This window comes from Misgurnus anguillicaudatus, chromosome 25 (genome assembly GCF_027580225.2).
Source record: "Misgurnus anguillicaudatus chromosome 25, ASM2758022v2, whole genome shotgun sequence".
Classification (NCBI taxonomy): domain Eukaryota; kingdom Metazoa; phylum Chordata; class Actinopteri; order Cypriniformes; family Cobitidae; genus Misgurnus; species Misgurnus anguillicaudatus.
Window position 1 is genome coordinate 25797102 of NC_073361.2, and position 21107 is coordinate 25818208.

General features: G+C 38.2%; 1 protein-coding gene across 1 annotated transcript; it reads left to right on the forward strand.

The window, feature by feature from the left end:
• The first annotated feature begins 17148 nt into the window (after nt 1-17148).
• Nucleotides 17149-18408, forward strand: prmt6 (protein arginine methyltransferase 6). Its single transcript, XM_055182927.2, has one exon. It carries the CDS (start codon nt 17212-17214, stop codon nt 18256-18258), a length of 1047 nt encoding a protein of 348 aa, XP_055038902.2. The 5' UTR covers nt 17149-17211; the 3' UTR covers nt 18259-18408.
• The last annotated feature ends 2699 nt before the right edge of the window (nt 18409-21107 follow it).

Here is a 21107-nt window from a genome sequence, read left to right on the forward strand (position 1 = left end):
GTCGTTTCGACGTGTAGTTACATTTTTGAGGAGGTGCACGTCAGGTACTGCGAAGGCTACGGCGACAGGGTTCGCGTCTATGCGTATGTTACGGCGTACCTATAACGCGCACCTAACGCAAAAGTATAAATTGGCCTTTAGTCTAGATCTATCTGTCTGTCTGTCTGTCTGTCTGTTTCTACATCTATCTGTCTGCCTATCTGTATATCAATCTACCTTTTTGTCTGAATGCCTGTCTAAATCTATATGTCTTTCTGTCTGTCTGCCTATGTCTGTCTGTCTGTCTGTCTGTCTGTCTGCCTATATCTAGATATGTCTGTCTGTCTGTCTGTCTGTCTGTCTGTCTGTCTGCCTGTCTGGGTCTACATCTATCTGTCTGTTTGTCTGTCTGCCTATGTCTACATTTGTCTGTCTGTCTGTCTGCCTGGGTCTACATCTGTCTATCTATCTGTCTGTCTGTCTGTCTGTCTGTCTGTCTGACTGCCTATGTCTAGACATGTCTGTCTGTCGGTTGGTCTGACGGTCTGTCTGTCTGTCTGTCTGTCTGTCTGTCTGTCTGTCTGTCTGTCTGTCTGTCTGTCTGTCTGTCTGCCTGCCTGGGTCTACATCTATCTGTCTGTTTGTCTGTCTGCCTATGTCTACATTTGTCTGTCTGTCTGTCTGCCTGGGTCTACATCTGTCTGTCTGTCTGTCTGTCTGTCTGTCTGTCTGTCTGTCTGTCTGTCTGTCTGTCTGTCTGTCTGTCTGTCTGTCTGACTGCCTATGTCTAGATATGTCTGTCTGTCGGTTGGTCTGACGGTCTGTCTGTCTGTCTGTCTGTCTGTCTGTCTGTCTGTCTGTCTGTCTGTCTGCCTGCCTGAGTCTACATCTATCTGTCTGTTTGTCTGTCTGCCTATGTCTACATCTGTCTGTCTGTCTGTCTGTTTCTACATTTATCTGTCTGCCTATCTGTATATCAATCTACCTGTTTGTCTGACTGCCTATGTCTAAATCTATCTGTCTTTCTGTCTGTCTGTCTGTCTGTCTGCCTGCCTATGTCTACGTCTGTCTGTCTGTCTGTCTGTCTGTCTGTCTGTCTGTCTGTCTGTCTGACTGTCTGTCTGACTGTCTGTCTGACTGTCTGTCTGACTGCCTATGTCCAGATATGTCTGTCTGTCGGTCGGTCTGTCTGACGGTCTGTCTGTCTGACTGCCTATATCCAGATATGTCGGTCGGTCGGTCGGTCTGTCTGTCTGCCTGGGTCTACATCTATCTGTCTGTTTGTTTGTCTGTCTGCCTATGTCTACATCTGTCTGTCTGTCTGTCTGTCTGTCTGTCTGGGTCTACATCTATCTGTCTGTCTGTCTGTCTGTCTGTTTCTACATCTATCTGTCTGCCTATCTGTATATCAATCTACCTGTTTGTCTGACTGCCTATGTCTAAATCTATATGTCTTTCTGTCTGTCTGTCTGTCTGTCTGTCTGTCTGCCTGCCTATGTCTACATCTGTCTGTCTGTCTGTCTGTCTGTCTGTCTGTCTGTCTGTCTGTCTGTCTGACTGCCTATCTCTAGATATGTCTATCTGTCGGTCGGTTGGTCGGACGGTCTGTCTGTCTGTCTGTCTGTCTGCCTGGGTCTACATCTATCTGTCTGTTTGTCTGTCTGCCTATGTCTACATATGTCTGTCTGTCTGTCTGTCTGTCTGTCTGTCTGTCTGTCTGTCTGTCTATATATATATATATATCTGTCTGTCTATCTATGCCTGCATCTTTTTTCCTGCCTGCCTGGGTGTACGTCTAACTGTCTGTCTGTCTGTCTGTCTGCCTATGTCTACATCTGTATTTCATCATATATATATATATAGTCTTTATCTCTATCTGTCATCCATCTGTCTGCCTGTCTATCTTGTCTGTCTGTCTAACTATCTCTTGTTGTCTCTCTGTCTCTATATATAACTGTACCTACCTGTCTGTCTGTATGTTGTCCATGTCTATATATCTGTCATTAATCTGTCTGTCTCTCTATATCTATTGTCTGTCTTTCTGTCTATATAACTATATATTGTTTGTTTTTTGTTTCTCTCTCTATATATATATTCATCTATACTCAATACTCTAAGTAACAATTAAAGAGATTTTACTGTGTTCTAGAGTACCATGATGGATCTCTTTTATTTCTTGGCGTTTATTTAAAGGCCAAATCTGGGGGCTTATGACAGACAGCATCTCTGTTTAGAAACTGAGCCTCAGTTCTGTATTCAGTCGTCTCATAAGAACTCTCTCTGCTTTGGTCTGCTCAAGAGAGCCGTGTTCTTTGCAGAGCCATATGGGGGTCACCGATTTTATTTATCAGACCTTTAAGGTCAGGCTTGTGGAAGAAACTTCAAGGAGTTTAATTTCAGTCTGTCCTGGAGAGCAGTTTGGCTTATGTCTAAAACTTATGTCTAAAAATGAGCCTCATTCATTTGTGTTATAAACTCAACTATGTGTTGAGTTTATCTACTTTATCATTTTGAAATAAGGAACATTCTTATTCAAATTTATATCACAACTTTCTCAGTCGCTTTGGTACATTTCTTGAATCATCCTCGACATTTGCAAAACAATAAGTGCATTTCTCAAAACAATTTGTACAAATAGCAAAATACCATAGATAACCTGCAAAAGCTACTCTCTTACTTTAAATCCTTAGTTCATCTCTCAAAAGTAAATATCTGTGTCATGTCATTGCCATCAGAATGACAAGTCCTTGTGTCATTGTGTACGGATAAGACAGTCAAATTGTTTAGTCACGTTGTCGATATAACAGTTTACTTTGGAGGGATGTTCTGATGTAAACTATGGCTACAGTTTTCATGACAATTATTGTAAATTGTAGGTTACATCTTAGTGTAAGTTATGTGGGAGTTTGATTGCAAGAGACTTGACAAAATTTACATTTAGGCTTTTACTGTTTGTACTGTATTTTGTTGACAGACCATGTCATTGCCATAAAGAAAATAAAAGAAAGCACTGCATAGTGCATAGCACAAATAAAAAACCAAAAGTAAAAAATGTGAACATAGAATAATATCTTCAGGGAAAACTGTACATGCAGTGCTGTAGGAATTACACTGAAGTCTTCCTATACCTCCTGAACCAGCAAGCATGTTTGGCTAAAACAAGGCTAAATTTCGACTGCCAGTGAAAGTCTAATAGACGTCCAACCATAGCCCAAGAATAGACAATGCTTATACTTTGAGAACACGTAAAAGAAATGAAAGCAAACGCGTTGAACACATTTTGACTTTGTTCACATGTTGGAATATCATCTTCAAGTTATTTTTGGCAAAAATGGCATGTAATCAAATTCAAGGTTATTTCGGGTAGAAGTGGGTTACTCATAGCCGGACTATATTGGGTCTATAGTTAGCCGTCATTTCTACATCTTAGTTTTTGCTTGCTGTGGACGTTCCTGTCTGTTAGAGAAAGTCAAGATTCACCTGGGAGCAATTTACCAATTCAGGACAGATTTAGAAAAAACGTCTAATGGAAATGTATAAAAAATATATGTTTGACCATATCCTGTATTAGGAGAACTTGTTCAACAATTTTGCATGCAAAGACTTATACTATGAACTAATGCCTAAATGTTGTGGGGGTGAGACTATTCAACAGAGACCCATTATAATACATTTTGATCAACATGACATAAGCAACTGATGTATGATAACGTAGGAAAAAGCAGAGAATTATACATAATCATTTGCATGGATATACCAAAGCATTTGCAACTTGTTCAAAGAAATGAGAAACTGCTTTTTGGATGTGCACATGTGACACAATGATGTGAGAATTGAACAGGTAGTTTTAAGAATTTCAATTCTGATCTGAGAAATGTACCAAAGCGACTGAGAAAAACTGTAAAAGCTATTATAAAATGTACTCCTCTAGCTTGTTTTGCAATGTTATACATTTATTAAGGAAATAAGTCTAAAAACTTGACGGTATCCCATTGACTTCCATAATAATACTGTGAAAGTCAATGCTGCAATTAATTGTGTGCTTACTTGTACCATCAATCTTAATTCTTAATGCTGGGTTATTTTTAACCCAATGCTGGTAAATGTTGGACAGGACACATGTTGGGTTAATCAATAAACCTATGGTGGATTGTTTCAATGCAATGCTGGGTTGTCTCAATTTATGAGAGTGATCAAATATTAAAATATATTTTTGTATTTAACGGAATAAAGAACTTCATAGGTAGAACAACATTTGGGTGAGCAAATGTTGACAGAAATTAAATTTTGGGGTGAACCAACTTTTAATGCAAATGCATGTAGTACCTTGTACCTTGCAAATATGTAAAAAGGTTAATCATGCCTCATGACAACTTTTCCAAATTAATTGATTCCCATTGAAAGCCTTGATGTTAAGTACATGTGCCAGTAGAACTACTGAAATTCGGACCAGGGTGGAACATAAATCAAATTCCACCCAGCAGGAGATTTCTTGCAAAATGCTTTGTAGCCACCTTCTCGACACTTAAATGTGAGTTTAGGAGTACATTATGATTTCGAGTTGCAACACAAAAACAAGCAATAACTCATAGTCTCGTAGACATTTTCTGCTCCATCTGTCTTGTGTCTACCTTATTAGCACCTGCATGTTAATTGGTGATGTTCTGATAGTGTCCAGAACGGACACAGTGGGACGCAAGTCTTTGGAGATAAAAATAGATGCACAAATTTCACCTCACGCTGACAAACCTAGACCAAACACCAGAAAATCGTCTGATGCTTAATTGGCGCTGCACAATGGTTCTCTTGTGGGGTGTTTTTGCTCTACCATCTGGGTTATCGTTTCTTTTTACTGTTTTATGTCTGGGAAAGGAATCGAATAGAATATCAAGCTAACTCTATCAGAAAAAAATTATCCGTAGCTGTCACTCTTCCCAAATATACACTTAAAAAGTGCATATTACTACCTCAATGGTACCTATTAAGGCCTTTTAACAAGGGTACTGGCATCTTTCGGACCATTTTTGACCACTTTTTCTGACAGTGCATCATATTCTAATGAAAAAATCTAAGAAACGTGTATGAAACTGTGAAACTGACTTTTCTTGGCAGCGAGGCATCCATGCTGATTTAAGCTCACTGAAAAGATCTCTTGTGTAAATATCCATGAATCAGCACGGAAACGTAATTCCTTGAATTGGTTTCACTTGTAATCTGTTTTTTGTCTTTGAGTGTTTATTTCAGGCAGGACGATGTATACGTTAATAATTATTATGCCACATGTGCTTGCTATGTGATGATGTTTACTGTATGTGAGAATCTGTGTGTGCAATCTGCCAAACTGTTGAGGTTGCTCAGAGCAAGCCGATAGCTGTTATCGAAGGTCATATGGTGTGATATCCGAATGAATATTCATTCAGTAGATGTGCTTATCAAGTCCTAACAAGCCCCTGTATTTTAAGCGCGTTATTTTAAGATTACCTAAAACCTGTTCAGGATTTTCACAGCTAAAATGATATCATATCAAACCTTATGGGTTTTAAGTGCTATCAGTCTTCTCATTGTGCGTTTAATGTATGCACTCTATATTAAGTAATGAAATCAAGTACCAATGTGTTGCAACAGATTCTTGTAGAGAGAGAGAGAGAGAGAGAGAGAGAGAGAGAGAGAGAGAGAGAGAGAGAGAGAGAGAGAGAGAGAGACGGTCTTTCGGAAAACTGATTAATGGGTTTTAGTGTGAGAGAGATCCTGCTGTGGTCACGACCGGTTGTTTGCGTGTATGTATGTGTGTGTGTATGTGTTAGTGGGCTGGTTTTCAGACATTGATAGCTATATTCAACAATAAAACAGGAAACAAGGGTTAGGTTTGCTTTAGTGTGGTTGGACGATTATCAGACTAACATTTTTTTAAGGATATCCTTCATAAGAATCCCAATTTTACACTCTCCGAAAAAAAAAGGTACAAAAGCTGTCACTGGGGCAGTACCCTTTTAAAAAGTAAACTATTGTACCTAAAAGGTGCATATTAGTACATCAAAGGAACATATTGGTACTAAAGGGTACCATCCCAGTGACAGCATTTGTACTTTTTTGACAGTGTTGGAAAGAATAGATTAACGATTGAGCAATTAAAAAGGAGCTAACGCAACCATTGGTTTACAATTTCATGGTCTACCTATATAAACATTTTCTGTGTTCATTTAACTAAACTATTGGGTTTTTCCCTTTTTGACCCAACCACAGGTTGAAAAAAAAACACGTTTTAGAGAGAAAGTTGAATTTTCAACCCATTGCTGGTTTAAATTAGGTTTATTTAAACCAGTAGTTAGGTTTGTCCACACTCTAATGCTACGTACACACCAAATGCAGGGTATCGCGTTACTCGCTCTAGATTACTTGCGGGCTTTTACTTCATGTCATGCGAATTTTTCGCTCAAGTTGAATATTTTCAACCTGGGCGAGAACACGTTTGAGGCGAATAGCGCGTTTTTTCGCGGCAAACGCACCACCCATATCGGGTCATTAGCACCGCCTCACGCAAGAACGCGTCTGATTGCGTCTTTGCATTGACTTTGTATGTAATCTACTCGCGCAAATCGTTGAACTCGCATCTCGTGTGAACCCACAGTTACTCTGGGTTTAGACTAGACACGAGTTCAACGATATACTGTGGGTTTACACCAGACGCGAATTCAATGATTTGCGCAAGTAGATTGCATACAAACCAATGCAAAGACGCGATCAGATGCGTCCTCGCGTGGGGCGATGCAAATGACGCGATATGGGCGGCACGTTTGCCGCGAAAACGCACTATTCGCCTCAAACGCATCTTCGCCAAGTTGAAAATATTCAACTTGAGCGAAAAAATTTGCATGACACAAAGTTTAATCCCACGAGTAATCTAGAGCGAGTAACGCGATGCCCTGCGTTTGGTATGTACGCAGCATTATGGTGCGTTCACACCAGGTGCGAAAGAGGCGGCAAGCGCGAGTGATTTACATGTTAAGTCAATGCAAAGACGCGAATAGGCTTCCTGGGTGTTCGAATTGAGCATTGCCGCATGATCCGCGCGAGTTGAAATATCTGAAGTTTGGCAGATTTTCGCGCCGCATTAACCAATAGGGAGCTTTCTCTAGCAGTGACGTGATTACAGGAAGCGAGCGGAGGCAGAAAAACAAAACAACAATGGAGGACAATCATCATCGCAACACAAGACATCTTCGTACTTTAACAGGAATTAAAAGGATCTTGTTTGGAAGAAAGTGAGTGAGGAGGTCGAACAATCTGGTAAGTTTACTCAAACTGAGCTACATAAGCCCCTCCCATGACACGAATTCACGCGCGAATGAAGCGAGTAAACTCAAAATGTTCAAGCGTCCAACTACGTGCAAATAGCACGTTTTTGCCGCCTCTTCCGTGTCTGGTGTGAACGCGCAGTTAGAGATAAAGGTAAATAAGCTGTCACTGGGAAGGGACAAGATCAAAAAGTATCTTTTGTATCTTAAAGGTACATATTGGTATTTCAAAGATCCATGTTTGTTCCTAAATGGTACATTTTGGGATGGTTTTAAAGGGTACCGTCTCAGTGAAAGCTTTTGTATTTTTATTTCTGATCGTGCATATTTCACTCAACCATGTAAACTTTTTTCATTTCACATATAAAGAGAGATTCAAATTCTTAAAGGCACAGGAGCGAAACAACACCCAGTTTAATCTTCAGGGTGGGAGGGAAAGTGCAAAAATGTCCAAAATATATATCATATGACCCTTTAAGGACATATGCAGGATGCTGCAGGTGAAATATTGTTTGTATTTACCATCAATAAACCCTTCAGATCTGTTCTTTTATTCATTTCGTTCTAAACCCAAATAATCTCTTTTCACTGGCTTGTTTATCAATTCATCTGTCGTTTAGAAACGGATTGCGGCCATAATCAATGTTCAGTAAAACGCAGATTTCGACTAACCGCTGTTGTCTAATATGTGCCTCTGCGAGAGTAAAATATCAAGGCACTTCCACATTGATCCTGCAGGAATCGATCAGCCAGAGCATCACATATTAATTTCTCAGATGGGTTTTAGTTCTGAATGGTTCAACGTGACAGTGGGCAGATTGACAGGTGGTGCTGCCCGCATGCCTGACGCTGATGGAAAGTTGCAGACGATGGTCAGGCAGGTGACGGTCTGTTGTCCTGTCAGCACTAAGGATTTCCCCATAGGCGCACGTAGTCCGACAGCATCTGCCAGGAGAAGTAAAAACACACACACACACACACACACATGTGCATTTTGAAATAGGCTTCTGAGAGTGTGACAGAATGCTTTCAAGAAACTTAAACAGTTTTGTGGGTTCGATTAAAATGTATAGGCACTTTGTAATGCATTGTAAGTCATTTTGGATTAAATGCATAAATGTAAATGATTTAAACCTGGAGGGGTTATACACAGTTGATATGTGAAATTTGTTTCCCCAAAGCAAACAAGATATAATTTTTGTGTATTGTATATGCATTTATTTTACAACATATTGCATACACTCTCAGAAATAAAGGTACAAAATCGGTCACTGAGACTTTCAAAAAGGTACACTTTTGTACCCAAAGAATGCATATTAGTGTCTCAAACAGTGCCGGTCCTAGATGCTGGGAGGCCCTAAGCAAAGCTTTGTGAGGGGCCCTCTGTCAGTGCATTCAGACCCTGATAGCATAGCACACATACATCTCGGAGACGTCTATTTGATGTCTGCGTTTACATCTGCAAGATGTCTTATTTAAATTGTTTTCTCATCTGCAATACGTCTGTGAGACGTCTCCTAAAAGATGTCATATAGACATATTGAAGATGTCTGCAAGACGTTTTTGATTTAGAATGTATGTAAAGCAGCTCTTTTCCTTTATAAGATGTTTTTACACACCAGATGTATTCCAGATCTCCAGATCTTTACCAGACATCTCACAGACGTACCTGTGCTATCTGGGTAAAACCCAGTCAATGTTGCTGTTAGTTAGTTGTTAACTAACCACATAGTGTATTATCTTATAGCTGTATAATATTCCCATATGCACATTACTTTGAAACCCTGACTGATAAACTTGCTGATTATAACATGAAACATGTATTTGCTGATAAGTTGTTTTGATTTAAAATGTGTTGTGAGAAGCACTAAAAAATTAACCTGATCTAAATGAATGTAATGAATCAAATTAAATTAAATATAAATACATACTGTTAATACACAGGGGTTAAATTGAGATTTGTTATGGGGGGGCTCTGTGGGGAGGGGTACTTGGAGGGGTAACATGTTTAATACTGATGACAGCAAAGCCACTGGTGTGTTTCAATGACATTCTGGACCTCTGATAGGATTTGATAAGTTTCAGCTTTAAAAGAGCATTTCACCCGTAGAAACATTAATCTTTATTGAAAGTGTTATATTTGTAGTCGAAATGTAACATACATTTAGAATTTGGTGCCTATTTTACAGAGAAAAGGGGTGTTTGTAGTCTCATTCCCTCAACAAAGACATTGCACTTCCTTCTTTCAATGATGCAAAATGATGATTTTTACGTCATTGAAAGAAGGAAGTGCAACACTGAAGTCTGTATTTCTCCTGTCTCAGCGGCAACTGAGGAAATGATGCACGACCATTCAAAAACATGACTGGAGTTCTAACTATACAAAGCTTAATGCAAATGGGTGAAGTGTCCCTTTAAAGCTGTCACAGAGGTTGACACCAAATATTTTAAAAATAGTGTCTGATTTTAAATATTGCAAATCTATGAGTTTGACACCCTATATCCATTTGTTGCACATGTCATTATGCACAACTGATCAAACTTTAAAGGAAGTTAAAAGAATCAATCTCCTTGAATAATTCTAGGCATAAGATGCCCAAAAAGATTAAATTAACAAGAAAAGGTACAACACACAGTACTGTATCAGCAACATGTCTTAGAGATTAGCCATAGAGATTCCCTATGCTGGTCAGCAGCTAAAACAATCATATAGTTAGGTTTGATTTGTATAATCAAAATACATTATTTTATTATCTATACAATGAGTTATATCCAGTGTTATCCAGTTAACATACTGTAATTAAACGAGTGACATATACTTTAATCCTTTACAAATTTCAAGTCTTCTATTAAGTTTTCTCGACGTGGGCACCATTCTTACCTCTCTCTCTCTCTCTCTCTCTCTCTCTCTGTCTCGCGCTCTCTCTCTCTCTCTCGTCAAATTATCCTGCACGAGAGCGCGTTCTTGAAGTTCAAAGGAAAAGGCGCGTGTTTTCGCGGCAATTTCGTCACCCAATTCGCGTCATTTGAATCGCCCCATGCTAGGACGCGTGTCTTTACATTGACTTAATCTGCTCGCGCAAATCCTTTATCTTGTTCCCTTGCTTCACGTTTTTCCCCTTTATTCTGCTCCAGACGGATAGCTTTGTCTTTGTTTTAAATCAATGGTGGGCATATAATATGCGCATCGTTACCAAATCACTCTTCTGCGTCATGCACGCGGCCGTTTCTAAATTTGAAGGCTGCAACCTCCGGATCATGTCGCATATGCGCGCTGCATACGTCATCAAGCCTGATTTATTTAAGTTAAATAAGCATTTCATTTGCAAGTCATAAGCATAATATAACAATTAACCATTAACTAAGAATAATAGTCAACATTATAATTGTTAATATTCTAAAATACGTTTTTATGACGCATATGCAGCCTACAAATGTGACCTCTGAAGGCTGCAGCCTTCGGATTGAGAAACTGCCTGCATGTTGTCCGAGTACATATCAGTGATTTAAGAAATCATTAAGTATTTTTAAAAACCCGCACAAATTCGGAAGTTTGCAAATTATTTAAATTATAGCGTCTTGTTTTCATTAAACATAATAATAATTTTTCTTTGATATAATGGTTTTAAATAATTCTGAGATCAAGGGGGCCCTCTAGTGGTGCGGGGCCCTATGCAAATTGCGTACTTTGCGTATAGGAAAGACCGGCACTGGTCTCAAAGGTACATATTGGTAGTTCAAAGATAAATATTGGTACCTAAAAGGCACATATTTGCAGTGTTGTGGAAAGTTACTCTTTTTTTTTAAAGTAATGCATTACAATATTAAGTTACTCCCCCAAAAAGTAACTAATTGCACTACTTAGTTACTTTTCATGGAAAGTAATACTTACGTTACTTTTAAGTTACTTTTGCGTTATTTTTCTTACTTTGCAGGTGTTTTTATGACTGAGAGGTTCTGCATTCAGAAATTGCATATTTCCATCGCAAATATGTCAAGCCCTGGTCTGCCATCTCTATTTCTGATTGAAACTGTTCACGCATAGAGTAAGTAATTCTACATTAATACATTCAGTTTAACTCTTTCACCGCCATTAATGAGATATCTTGTCAATTAAGAGGAAACGCTTCCCCGCCAATGACGAGATTTTCCGTCTTTCCGCAACTTTTTAAACCCGGAAGTTATGCCCTATGGCAAGCAGCTGCATGTCCGTGTCTGTTTTAAAGATCGCTCTGAATGGGATCTCTATGAAAAGTCCGTCACAAAAATGGAATTATCTCTGCTTTTTGCTCAAAATTTGGTGTTTTTGCAGAAACCTACCCATATTCAAAAGCTGATTACAAAAGAACCACTGAAGGTAGGATGAAACGTTTTTTTTTTTTTTTTTTTTTGAAAGCAGAGGGTCTGTTATTTAATTTGGTATATTGTATTTTTATATATTTTAATAAGAACATTTTCTGGAAGGCATTAACCTTTTGTGAAAATCATGAAAAACGCTGGCGCGGGCTGGCAACTTTTAAAAAAAACGCTGGCGGTGAAAGAGTTAATGTAGTACATTGTTTTTTTTTACATCTTATTAAGATGAAAAGTACGGAGCCCCTAAGGGGACATGGATCAAAAATTAAATAAAGTATAGTTTTGCAGCGCACATGAACTATTGCATGTTCACGTGTAACTATCGCGTGTACACGTGAAACTATCGGGTGCGCATGTGAAACTACCACGTTTAGTTTCGCGTGCACACGTGAAACTTTCACATGCGCCATGAAACTATCGCATGCACAAATGAAACTTTCGCTTTCATGTGCGCACGTGATAGTTTCACTTGCGCAAGCGATAGTTTCACATGCGAAACTAAACTTTTGATTTTTTACTCCAATATAACCTTAGGGGCTCGGTAGAAAAGTAACTTGCACTACTTTTTAAAAAATATTATTTATAAAATATTAATGTGTACATTTATAAAGTAATGCGTTACTTTACCCGTTACTTCAGAAAAGTAATATTATTACGTAATGCACGTTACTTGTAATGCGTTACCGCCGACACTGCATATTTGTACCTAAATGGTACATATTAGGTCCCTTTTAAAGGGTACTGCCCCAGTGACAGCTTTTGTACTTTTATTTTTGACAGTGTATACAAAAATGGAACGTGTATTTTGCAAGCTGATAGGGTCAGTTGTGATTGCATGTTGTTTGTTGGTTAACAAAGATAAGAAAGGTACAGTTATTGCTTTATTCATCTAAAACTTGACTGAATGTTAGACATGTCGCTTCCTCTGATATTCTTGCTGCTGCAGATATGAATCAGATTCGTGCTGCCAGCGTGGCACTGCTACAACTGAATCAAACTACCAATACCATGGCTGTGATTGCGACTCCCCCTACTAGCTTCACCCTTTCAATACTTATCACATGTCCTCACCCTTAACTGATCCAAACAAACAAGATTCAGCAGCCGGATTGGAAACAACACAAGCCGCCCTGAAAAAATCAGCTCGAGTTGTGTTATCAAATGTTTCCAGGACATCCTTCATTGTTCGAAACGATTTGGTTTCCCTCCGTCTCGCCCATGCTTGAAAAAACAGGGTCTTTCCTTCGCAGGGCCACCGTCTCTCTGCACCGAAATTATCTCAGGCTTTCCAGATGTGTTTCAGCACCAGTGAGCAAAATCTCTTCCTGCTTCGCCAGTCCATCCTCTTCCAATCAGCTCAGGGTCTCCGCTTTAGATGGGCAAACAGTGATGTGCAGTTTTAATTAAAGAGAGATCAGGTGCCAATGTCTGAGCAAACACTTGGCTTTTTATTTTCCAGGCATTTCAGAATGTGTAAAAACATTTTCAGGATGTGGACTTGCTTAAAGTGTGTGTTATCGTAGCGAGGCCTTGAAGCTACTCAGGGGAGATATGAAAGAGGGAGAAACAGAGAGCAAAGAACAGTGCGTTTTGGAAAATATGTTGTGAAACAGTGTCTTTTAAATGATGAATGTAGTAAGAGGTCTAAATGCAGCATACAGTGCACATAAATTTTGCCCTTCAGCTTCATGCTGTTTTTTTACTTTGTTCTCACTTTCTTTAATATTTGACTGTCCACAATGTAAAAGTAACTTTTCGTGTGGCCTTGTTGGGTAGTTTGTTTGTCATGGGAAGCTTTCTGTTAAGTATTTAAAAAATATTACGTGCTTTAGTAAACTTTACGAAATAAAATGATTAAACTTTATTTAAAAAAAATTAACAGTGGCGGCTCATCCGAGGGGTGCAAATTCAAAGTAAGTGTTCGGAGTGTCATGTGTGTTGCTTGCGTTTTCAAAATATGTGTTTGTTGCGTCATGTGAACCATGTGCATCACGTGTTTTGTCAAAATAAGTGCCTGCTGCCCACGCGTCAAAACCGAAAGAGACGCTACAACGTTCACAAAATACACACAAGAAACTCCCTTAACAGTAAACACAAGCGTCTCTTTTATCATAAACCCTTTAGACGTGTCTGCAGCAGGCACTTATTTTGACAAGACACGTGATGCACATGGATGATTCTCACGAAATCCAGACTTAAAAGGTGTCCAAAAGGTGCATCCGATTTTTTTAAAAAGCCATTGAACCCCTTTTTTTTAGAGGATTTAAAAAAAATCTATAGAATTATTTACATTTTTTAGATTATCATTATAAAAAATTATCATTACCGCAACATGATATTACATTAAATATATGCATTTACAAACTCATGTTTCGGTAATAAGAAATAAAAAGTTGTCTAGGTACTATGACATACAAAAATTTTAAATTTCATCTGTAGAAAAAAAATAAGAACTGCTTACCTGGTAGCCATCTTGAGTGTAACAGTCAATTATGTCCCTTAAAATAAATAAAAAAAGTTAATTCATTGAGGGCTTAAACAATGATTGAAAATTGTTGCGGAGGATGAGAAAATTGATCTTGGACACATTTATATTCCTTATTACTGTCTCTACATTTACCAATCATCACCAAACACCACATGTTTCTTTACTGTAAATATTTATAGTATAACGTGCACTGAAGCTTTTTATTTTTTTTATTTTTTTATTATAAATATTTCCATGTCAAATAACTAAAATCCAGTCATGGATACGTTGCGGTAATAAACATTTTCCCCTTAAATGTGAAAAAAATATGATGTAGTCATTCACTCAATGAGCAATAACTATGCTAATGCCAGTATTGAGATCACGCTCTTCTTACTTGCTCATCATAATGTAATAATAAATATGTAAAGAAAAGAGGAAATTTTACGTGATTAAATCAGGTAGATTCCATTAAGGAAGTAAATCTTTAAAAGTACTTAAAAAAAATTGGTAACAATTTTACACTGTAATTTTACTTAACTTGGTTAAGTTGATTTACTTAATTTACATGTCTGAAATTTACTTGACAAATATGCATGCAAAAACTTGCAAAATAAAAATTAAGTAAATTTTACTTATTGTTTTTATTTCATTATACAAAGAATGCAAATGTAGTGTGAATTTCATCAATATAATGATTAAATATTTGAAGGTCTTTTAACAATTACATATTAAATTATTGATTATGTTGTTTCTGCTAATGTTATCCTGGGTTGAAATTAATTTGTGCATTATACAGATGCTGGGTGCATGCTTATTTTATATCTGTTAAGTTAACAACATAAGTTCAACAAATACAGCACAAAGTAAGCACTATTTTAAGATGTTAATAACTATTTATAAATATAGATGTACTGTAAGTCACTTTTTTATAAAAGCATCTGCCAAATAAACGTAAATGTAATAACTGCTTGTCCATGCTATTCATTCTAGTGGTCTTCTTGTGTCTCTTCATGACTTAACGTGTTGATGTCAGTGTTTGCCATTTTTAACCGTTTCCCTCAGATGCTGAAACTTAACACGTATGGATTTCTGCAACTGTACAAAGTTTATGAATATTTAATGAGGTGGTGGTTTATGACTGGCTGTCTGTTGATCATTTCACACTGCATACCTTTGCCACCACAATTCATTACATTTACATTTACTTATTTGGCAAAGTCATATCTAAAGTTACTTGCGATAAACTGACCCCAACAGAAACATTCAAATCTGTACCTTCTGTCACTGGTGTGGTATCCTCCGTTTTGTACCTTTTCAGGTATACAAAACATAATACAATGTTGTACCGAGGATCTATAATATTTAAAGGAACAGTATGTAGGATTGTGGCCAAAACTGGTACTGCAATCACAAAACTTGTGTCTAAAACTGGTACTGCAATCACACAACTGGTGGCCAATACACAAAATGACAACATAAACATCAGTTGAGGGCTGCAACTCCACTTTTCAAATGACAATATCTTGGCCGGACCACTGTTGTCAGTGATAGAAGTATTTGAAATGAAAATGATTTCTTAATGTCTAGTGACATATCACGGCCATTTTATGATTAATTGATATAAATTTCTTACATACTGTTCCTTTAACTGGTACACAAAAGGTCCTTAGGGTATTGTACCCAAAAGGGACATTTCAATGTGTGGTGTATCCATAAACATACAAAAAGAAACCTTTGAGGATACCACTCCAGTGGCAGAAAGGTACAGTTTTGTAAGTTTTTCTGACCGTGCATGACCTTGACATTGCATGCAGCATGCTTCATAAATTGATTTACAAGAATGAAAGGTTGCATAACTAGTGCTTAAATCTGCCATTTCATTTTAGGTTTTAACTGAAGTGTGAGAGCTTATAAATGCCACACACAATATTATTACATTTTGTTTTAGACATCAATCCTATAAGGATATTAAACTGTTATGACAATATCCACTTTATGATAATAATGAATAAAATGTTCTCATTAAGCATCCTTTAGTTTTATTTTTTTTTTTTAAATCCGCTTACAGTTTCTGCCATTAAATAAATCTAAAATTAATTAATAATAAATATCTTGTCCTGCATTGTAATTCACAACATCTGTCTATGAATAGATGATGTGTTTATCCAGATGTTATATATTTTATTTTCTAATAAAGGAAATATATGAAATATGGGTAATGACAATGCTTTCCCATGTCTTTTCTTTTTATTCCAGAGATTCAATGTAGAGAAAATGCTGAACAGATCCTGATCTCATAATCTAACCATGAACATTTATCACCATAAATCAGCAAAAATCAAAAAACACACAGATTTAGAAATAATATCTATTGTCTGTGAGTAGACTACAGTTCAAAAAGAGTGATGGCCGAGAGTGAGTGCTATTTGATTAAGGTTAAAAGCAGCTCATGCTATCCGTCATGTAGAAAATGCAGTTTGGCTCAGACGGAGCCCTAGTGTTATGTCAGTATATACAGTCAGTCTAAACATCTGTCCTGTTACTACTGGCAGACAGAACTGATAAACACTCACAGTTAAAAAACAAACAAACAGAGAATTCATCTAGCTTAAATCTTAATTTTGTGTGCCATTGTGAAGCATTTAAATTGCATAACAACTTGGTTTATTATATACACTGGTACACTTTAGTCGCGTTTAAGCCTAGATCAAGATCAAACCTATTTTTTTCACGTGGAGCAATTATTTATCAGAAAGACTGAGGTAAAATGGGTTACATGTAGAGGGTTACATTACATACAGAGACATTAATTCAAACTGCTTTTTTCATTTCTAAAAAAAATATATACATAATCTTAAAAGCACTAACTAGCAGTCTGCCTGTTTTTCTACGGACTAAAAAATGTCCTTCTTAAAAATAAAATGTAAAATCGACTTAAAATAAACCATAAAGAGCTAAAGGTTTATGGGAAGTGTAGTTCATTGCATAGCTAACGCTAATTCTCTCTAACGAGGCGCGAACGTGCTAAGCACTACACTTCCCATAATGCATTTCGGCAAACGCGGAAGTCTTGGCAACATTTAACAGGCTCGTGGTAAACTTTGGTGGAAAATGTCACATCACGGTACCAAGAAAAGAAAACTGGACAGGAGCACAGAGGATTACATGTATTTTGACAGCTACTCCGATGTGACCATTCACGAGGAAATGATCGCGGACACCGTGCGCACTAACGCGTACAGAACGGGCATTTTTAAAAACAGTAAGTCGATAGAAGGGAAAGTGGTGCTGGATGTGGGAGCCGGTACCGGTGTTCTCAGTTTATTTTGTGCCCAGGCTGGTGCCAGAAAGGTTTATGCGGTAGAAGCGAGCTCGATCGCCGATCAGGCTATAAAAATAGTCAAACTGAATCAGATGGAGGACAGGATCGATGTTATTAAAGGGACACTAGAGACGATCGATTTACCCGAACAAGTGGACGTGATTGTCAGCGAGTGGATGGGCTACGCGCTGCTCCACGAATCCATGTTAAATTCTGTGCTCTTCGCCCGGGACAAGTGGCTGAAACCCGGTGGCCTTATATTACCGTACAAAGCGGATCTCTACATCGCCCCCTTAAACGATATGGTGGTGGAGGGCCGATTGAACTTTTGGAGCACTGTTAAGGCACAGTACGGCGTGGACATGTCCTGCATGACTGACTTTGCACGAAAGTGCATCATGAACAAAGACATCACCGTGAATCCGGTGACGGTGGAGGACGTGCTCTCCCATCCGTGCAAGTTTGCCGAGTTGGATTTACGCACGGTCACGCTCGAGCAGCTCAACGATGTGCGGGGCGTGTACAAATGCGCATGCTTCGGCTCGTCCTCCATCCATGCGTTGTGCGTCTGGTTCAGTGTCACGTTCCCGGGGGAGGAGAAGGCCCTGGTGCTCTCCACGTCTCCATTCAAACCGGAGACGCATTGGAAACAAGCTGTACTGTATTTAGATGAACCAGTGGATGTGATGCAGGACACTGTAGTAGAGGGGGAGATCAGCTTGTACCCCTCTGAGAAAAATTCAAGGCACATATGCATCCGTTTGGACTATGCCATAGGCGACCATAAAAAGCGCTCCAAAACATTTTCTATTCCTGATCAATATTTAGAAGTGTAACAGATTTGCCTGTTATTAGTTATTTGTTTTCTCCACCAGAATGTCATCATAAATTTTACACCACTTGGAAACTGAAAAGTTTAATGTTTGCAGAAGAGTTGGTTTAGACCGCAAGCATACAGTGTTAAAAAAATAAACAGTGCTTGCAAAGCTCTGGAACTGCTTATTAAGTGTGCAAAAAACAACGTTCTACCATCATATAAAGATAAAAGCATCCATTCAAGGGTTGGCCTGGGTAAGGGTAATAATTTAATAAAAAAATAATAATAATGTTTAATGTCTTTAGTGCCTTTCGCATGCTCATGGACGCTTTACAAAGACGGTTGTGATAGATCAAACAATTACAAATGAACAGAACACAGAAATGGGCAGTAGACATTTGCCATATATCGCAAGAGTAAAAAATGAATATACATACACACACATATATACATACAGAAAACAGAAAAATTTAGACCAAACTTTTAGGGGCGGTTTCCTGGACAGGGATTAGACTAGTCCTTGACTAAAATAAATGTAAGAGCTGTTCAAACTGAAAACAACTTGCACTGACATATCTTTAAATACATCAGTGCCATTTGTTTTGTGTTAAAATGCATGCCAGTAATGTTTTAAGTAAGGCATGTTTGTTAAGACTGGTTATATTTTCTAATTAAACTAAGGCCTAGTCCTGGCTTAGGCTAATCCTTTTTCCTGGACCCTATAAAGAGTAAAGAAGAGATATATGACCGGAAGTTGATTAAACATAAGTTTTGAGTTTAGACTTAAATTTCTGGGGGCGGTTTCCCAGACAGGGATTAGACTAGTCCTAGACTAAAATAAATGTAAGAGCTGTCCAAACTCAATACAACTTGCACTGACATATCTTAAAATACACCAGTGCCCTTTGTTTTGCCTAAAAATGCACATAAGAAATGTTTTTAGTAAGGTATGTTTGTTAAAACTAGTTATATTTCCCAATTAAACTCATCTTAAGCTCATCCCTGTCCGGGAAACCGCCCCCTGAAGAGAGCCCAGGTGAAAAAGTAGTACACTTATATACTGTACTTAAAGGGGTGGTTTCCCAGACAGGGATTAGTTTAAGCCAGGACTAGGCGTTAGTTTAATTGGAAATATAATTCGTTTTAACAAACGAGCTTTACTAAAAACATTACTTGTGTGCATTTTGAAGCATCACAAGACACTGATGTATTTCAAGATATGTTAGTGCAAGTTGTTTTCAGTTACAGCTCTTATTTATTTTAGTCTAGGACTAGTCTAATCCCTGTCCATGAAACCCCGTTATGTTTTATGTGTTATTGCAAACATTCTCAAATGAAAAATCATTAAACAAACCTAATAACCCACAAGGCAAAACGAAGATCACTGATGTATTTTAAGATATGTCATTGCAAGTTGTTTTCAGTTTGGACATGTCTTATATTTATTTTAGTCTAGGACTAGTCTAATCCCTGTCCGTGAAACCGCCCCAAAGTGCTTTATTTTCGCACACTAATTTTGTACTAAATATACTAAATGCATCTTTAGTATCATCTAAGTGTACTTCACTGTGCTATTTCGAGACACCATGAATATGAACTAAAATGCACTTTTAACATACTATCGCTGTATTAAAAATTTATTTAGTTAACACTTGTATTAAACTTGATCTCAACCTTCATATAAAGATGGGTTCAAGTTTACTACAAGTGGTACCTAAATGAATTTTTAGCACATGCATTTTAGTTCATATTTATGGTATCTCAAAAAGCACAGTGAAGTACATTTAGATGATCTTAAGAACATCTTAAGAAGTACTAAAGATGAATTTTTAGTATATTAAGTACAAAATTGGTGTGCGAAAATAAAGCACTTTAAAGGCGGAGTCCACGATGTTTGAAAGCCAATGTTGATATTTGAAATCACCTAAACAAACACGCCCCTACCCCAATAGAATCTGGACCTTCTGTTGATAGACTAGGCTTGCCGCGATAGTCGGTGAAACGGTGATAACCGGTGCTTCAGCCTCTCACCGGTTATATCACTTGCCCACCGCGTCACCGTCTTTCACCGTCGTTTTGATATTTTCGTGTAATTAAATAATTTAGTTTCGTTAGAGAGAGCAAACACTTACAACTGAATGTGTCTGTTGTCTGAAATCAGCGGGGCTGAACGCGCGTCACGTCACAGTCACAGAGCAGCCGCAGGTGTCAGATTTCATTTATTTCTGTCAGAGTTTGCGAGGCGAGCTGACTGACCAGATGATGACAGAAGCTGCATGCTTACTCGTGTTTGTTATAATATACATATATGATGTTTAATATAAGCGAGATCGTTTTGTTGTTGTGTTTTTCATCAAGAAAAATATAAAACCCATCATTCAAGCAGCGCTTTTATGGAGAAGTAGCCGGCTGCTCTGCTTGGGACTGGCGGGTTCTTTGAGAATTACCTGCTCACATTGACTCAAGCACTTAAGTAAACCAGCTGTTGCACTCGCATTGCACGCAAATTCATACGCGATTTAACGCAGCTTACGCAAGCGCTGCATTTAAACAGTTTTCAAAAGTGAAAGTAAAATGTTCACGTCTGCACGCGCATTTATAAGCCCCTCCCACTCGGTGACACCGGGATCACCGAGTTTGTGACGCGCCGATTAACCGGTGGGAAAATTACGTCACCGCGGCAACCCTATGATAGACCCGCCCCACACATACGCAACCCGGCAAGGATGTTGGTTAGTAGACACGCTCCTTACTGCTGATTGGCTGTAAGTGTGTTTTGGTAGTCGGCCCGTCTCCTTTTCCAAAGCGTTTTTCAAACATCGTGGACTCCGCCTTAAAGTACACTATGGAAGTGTACTACTTTTTCAC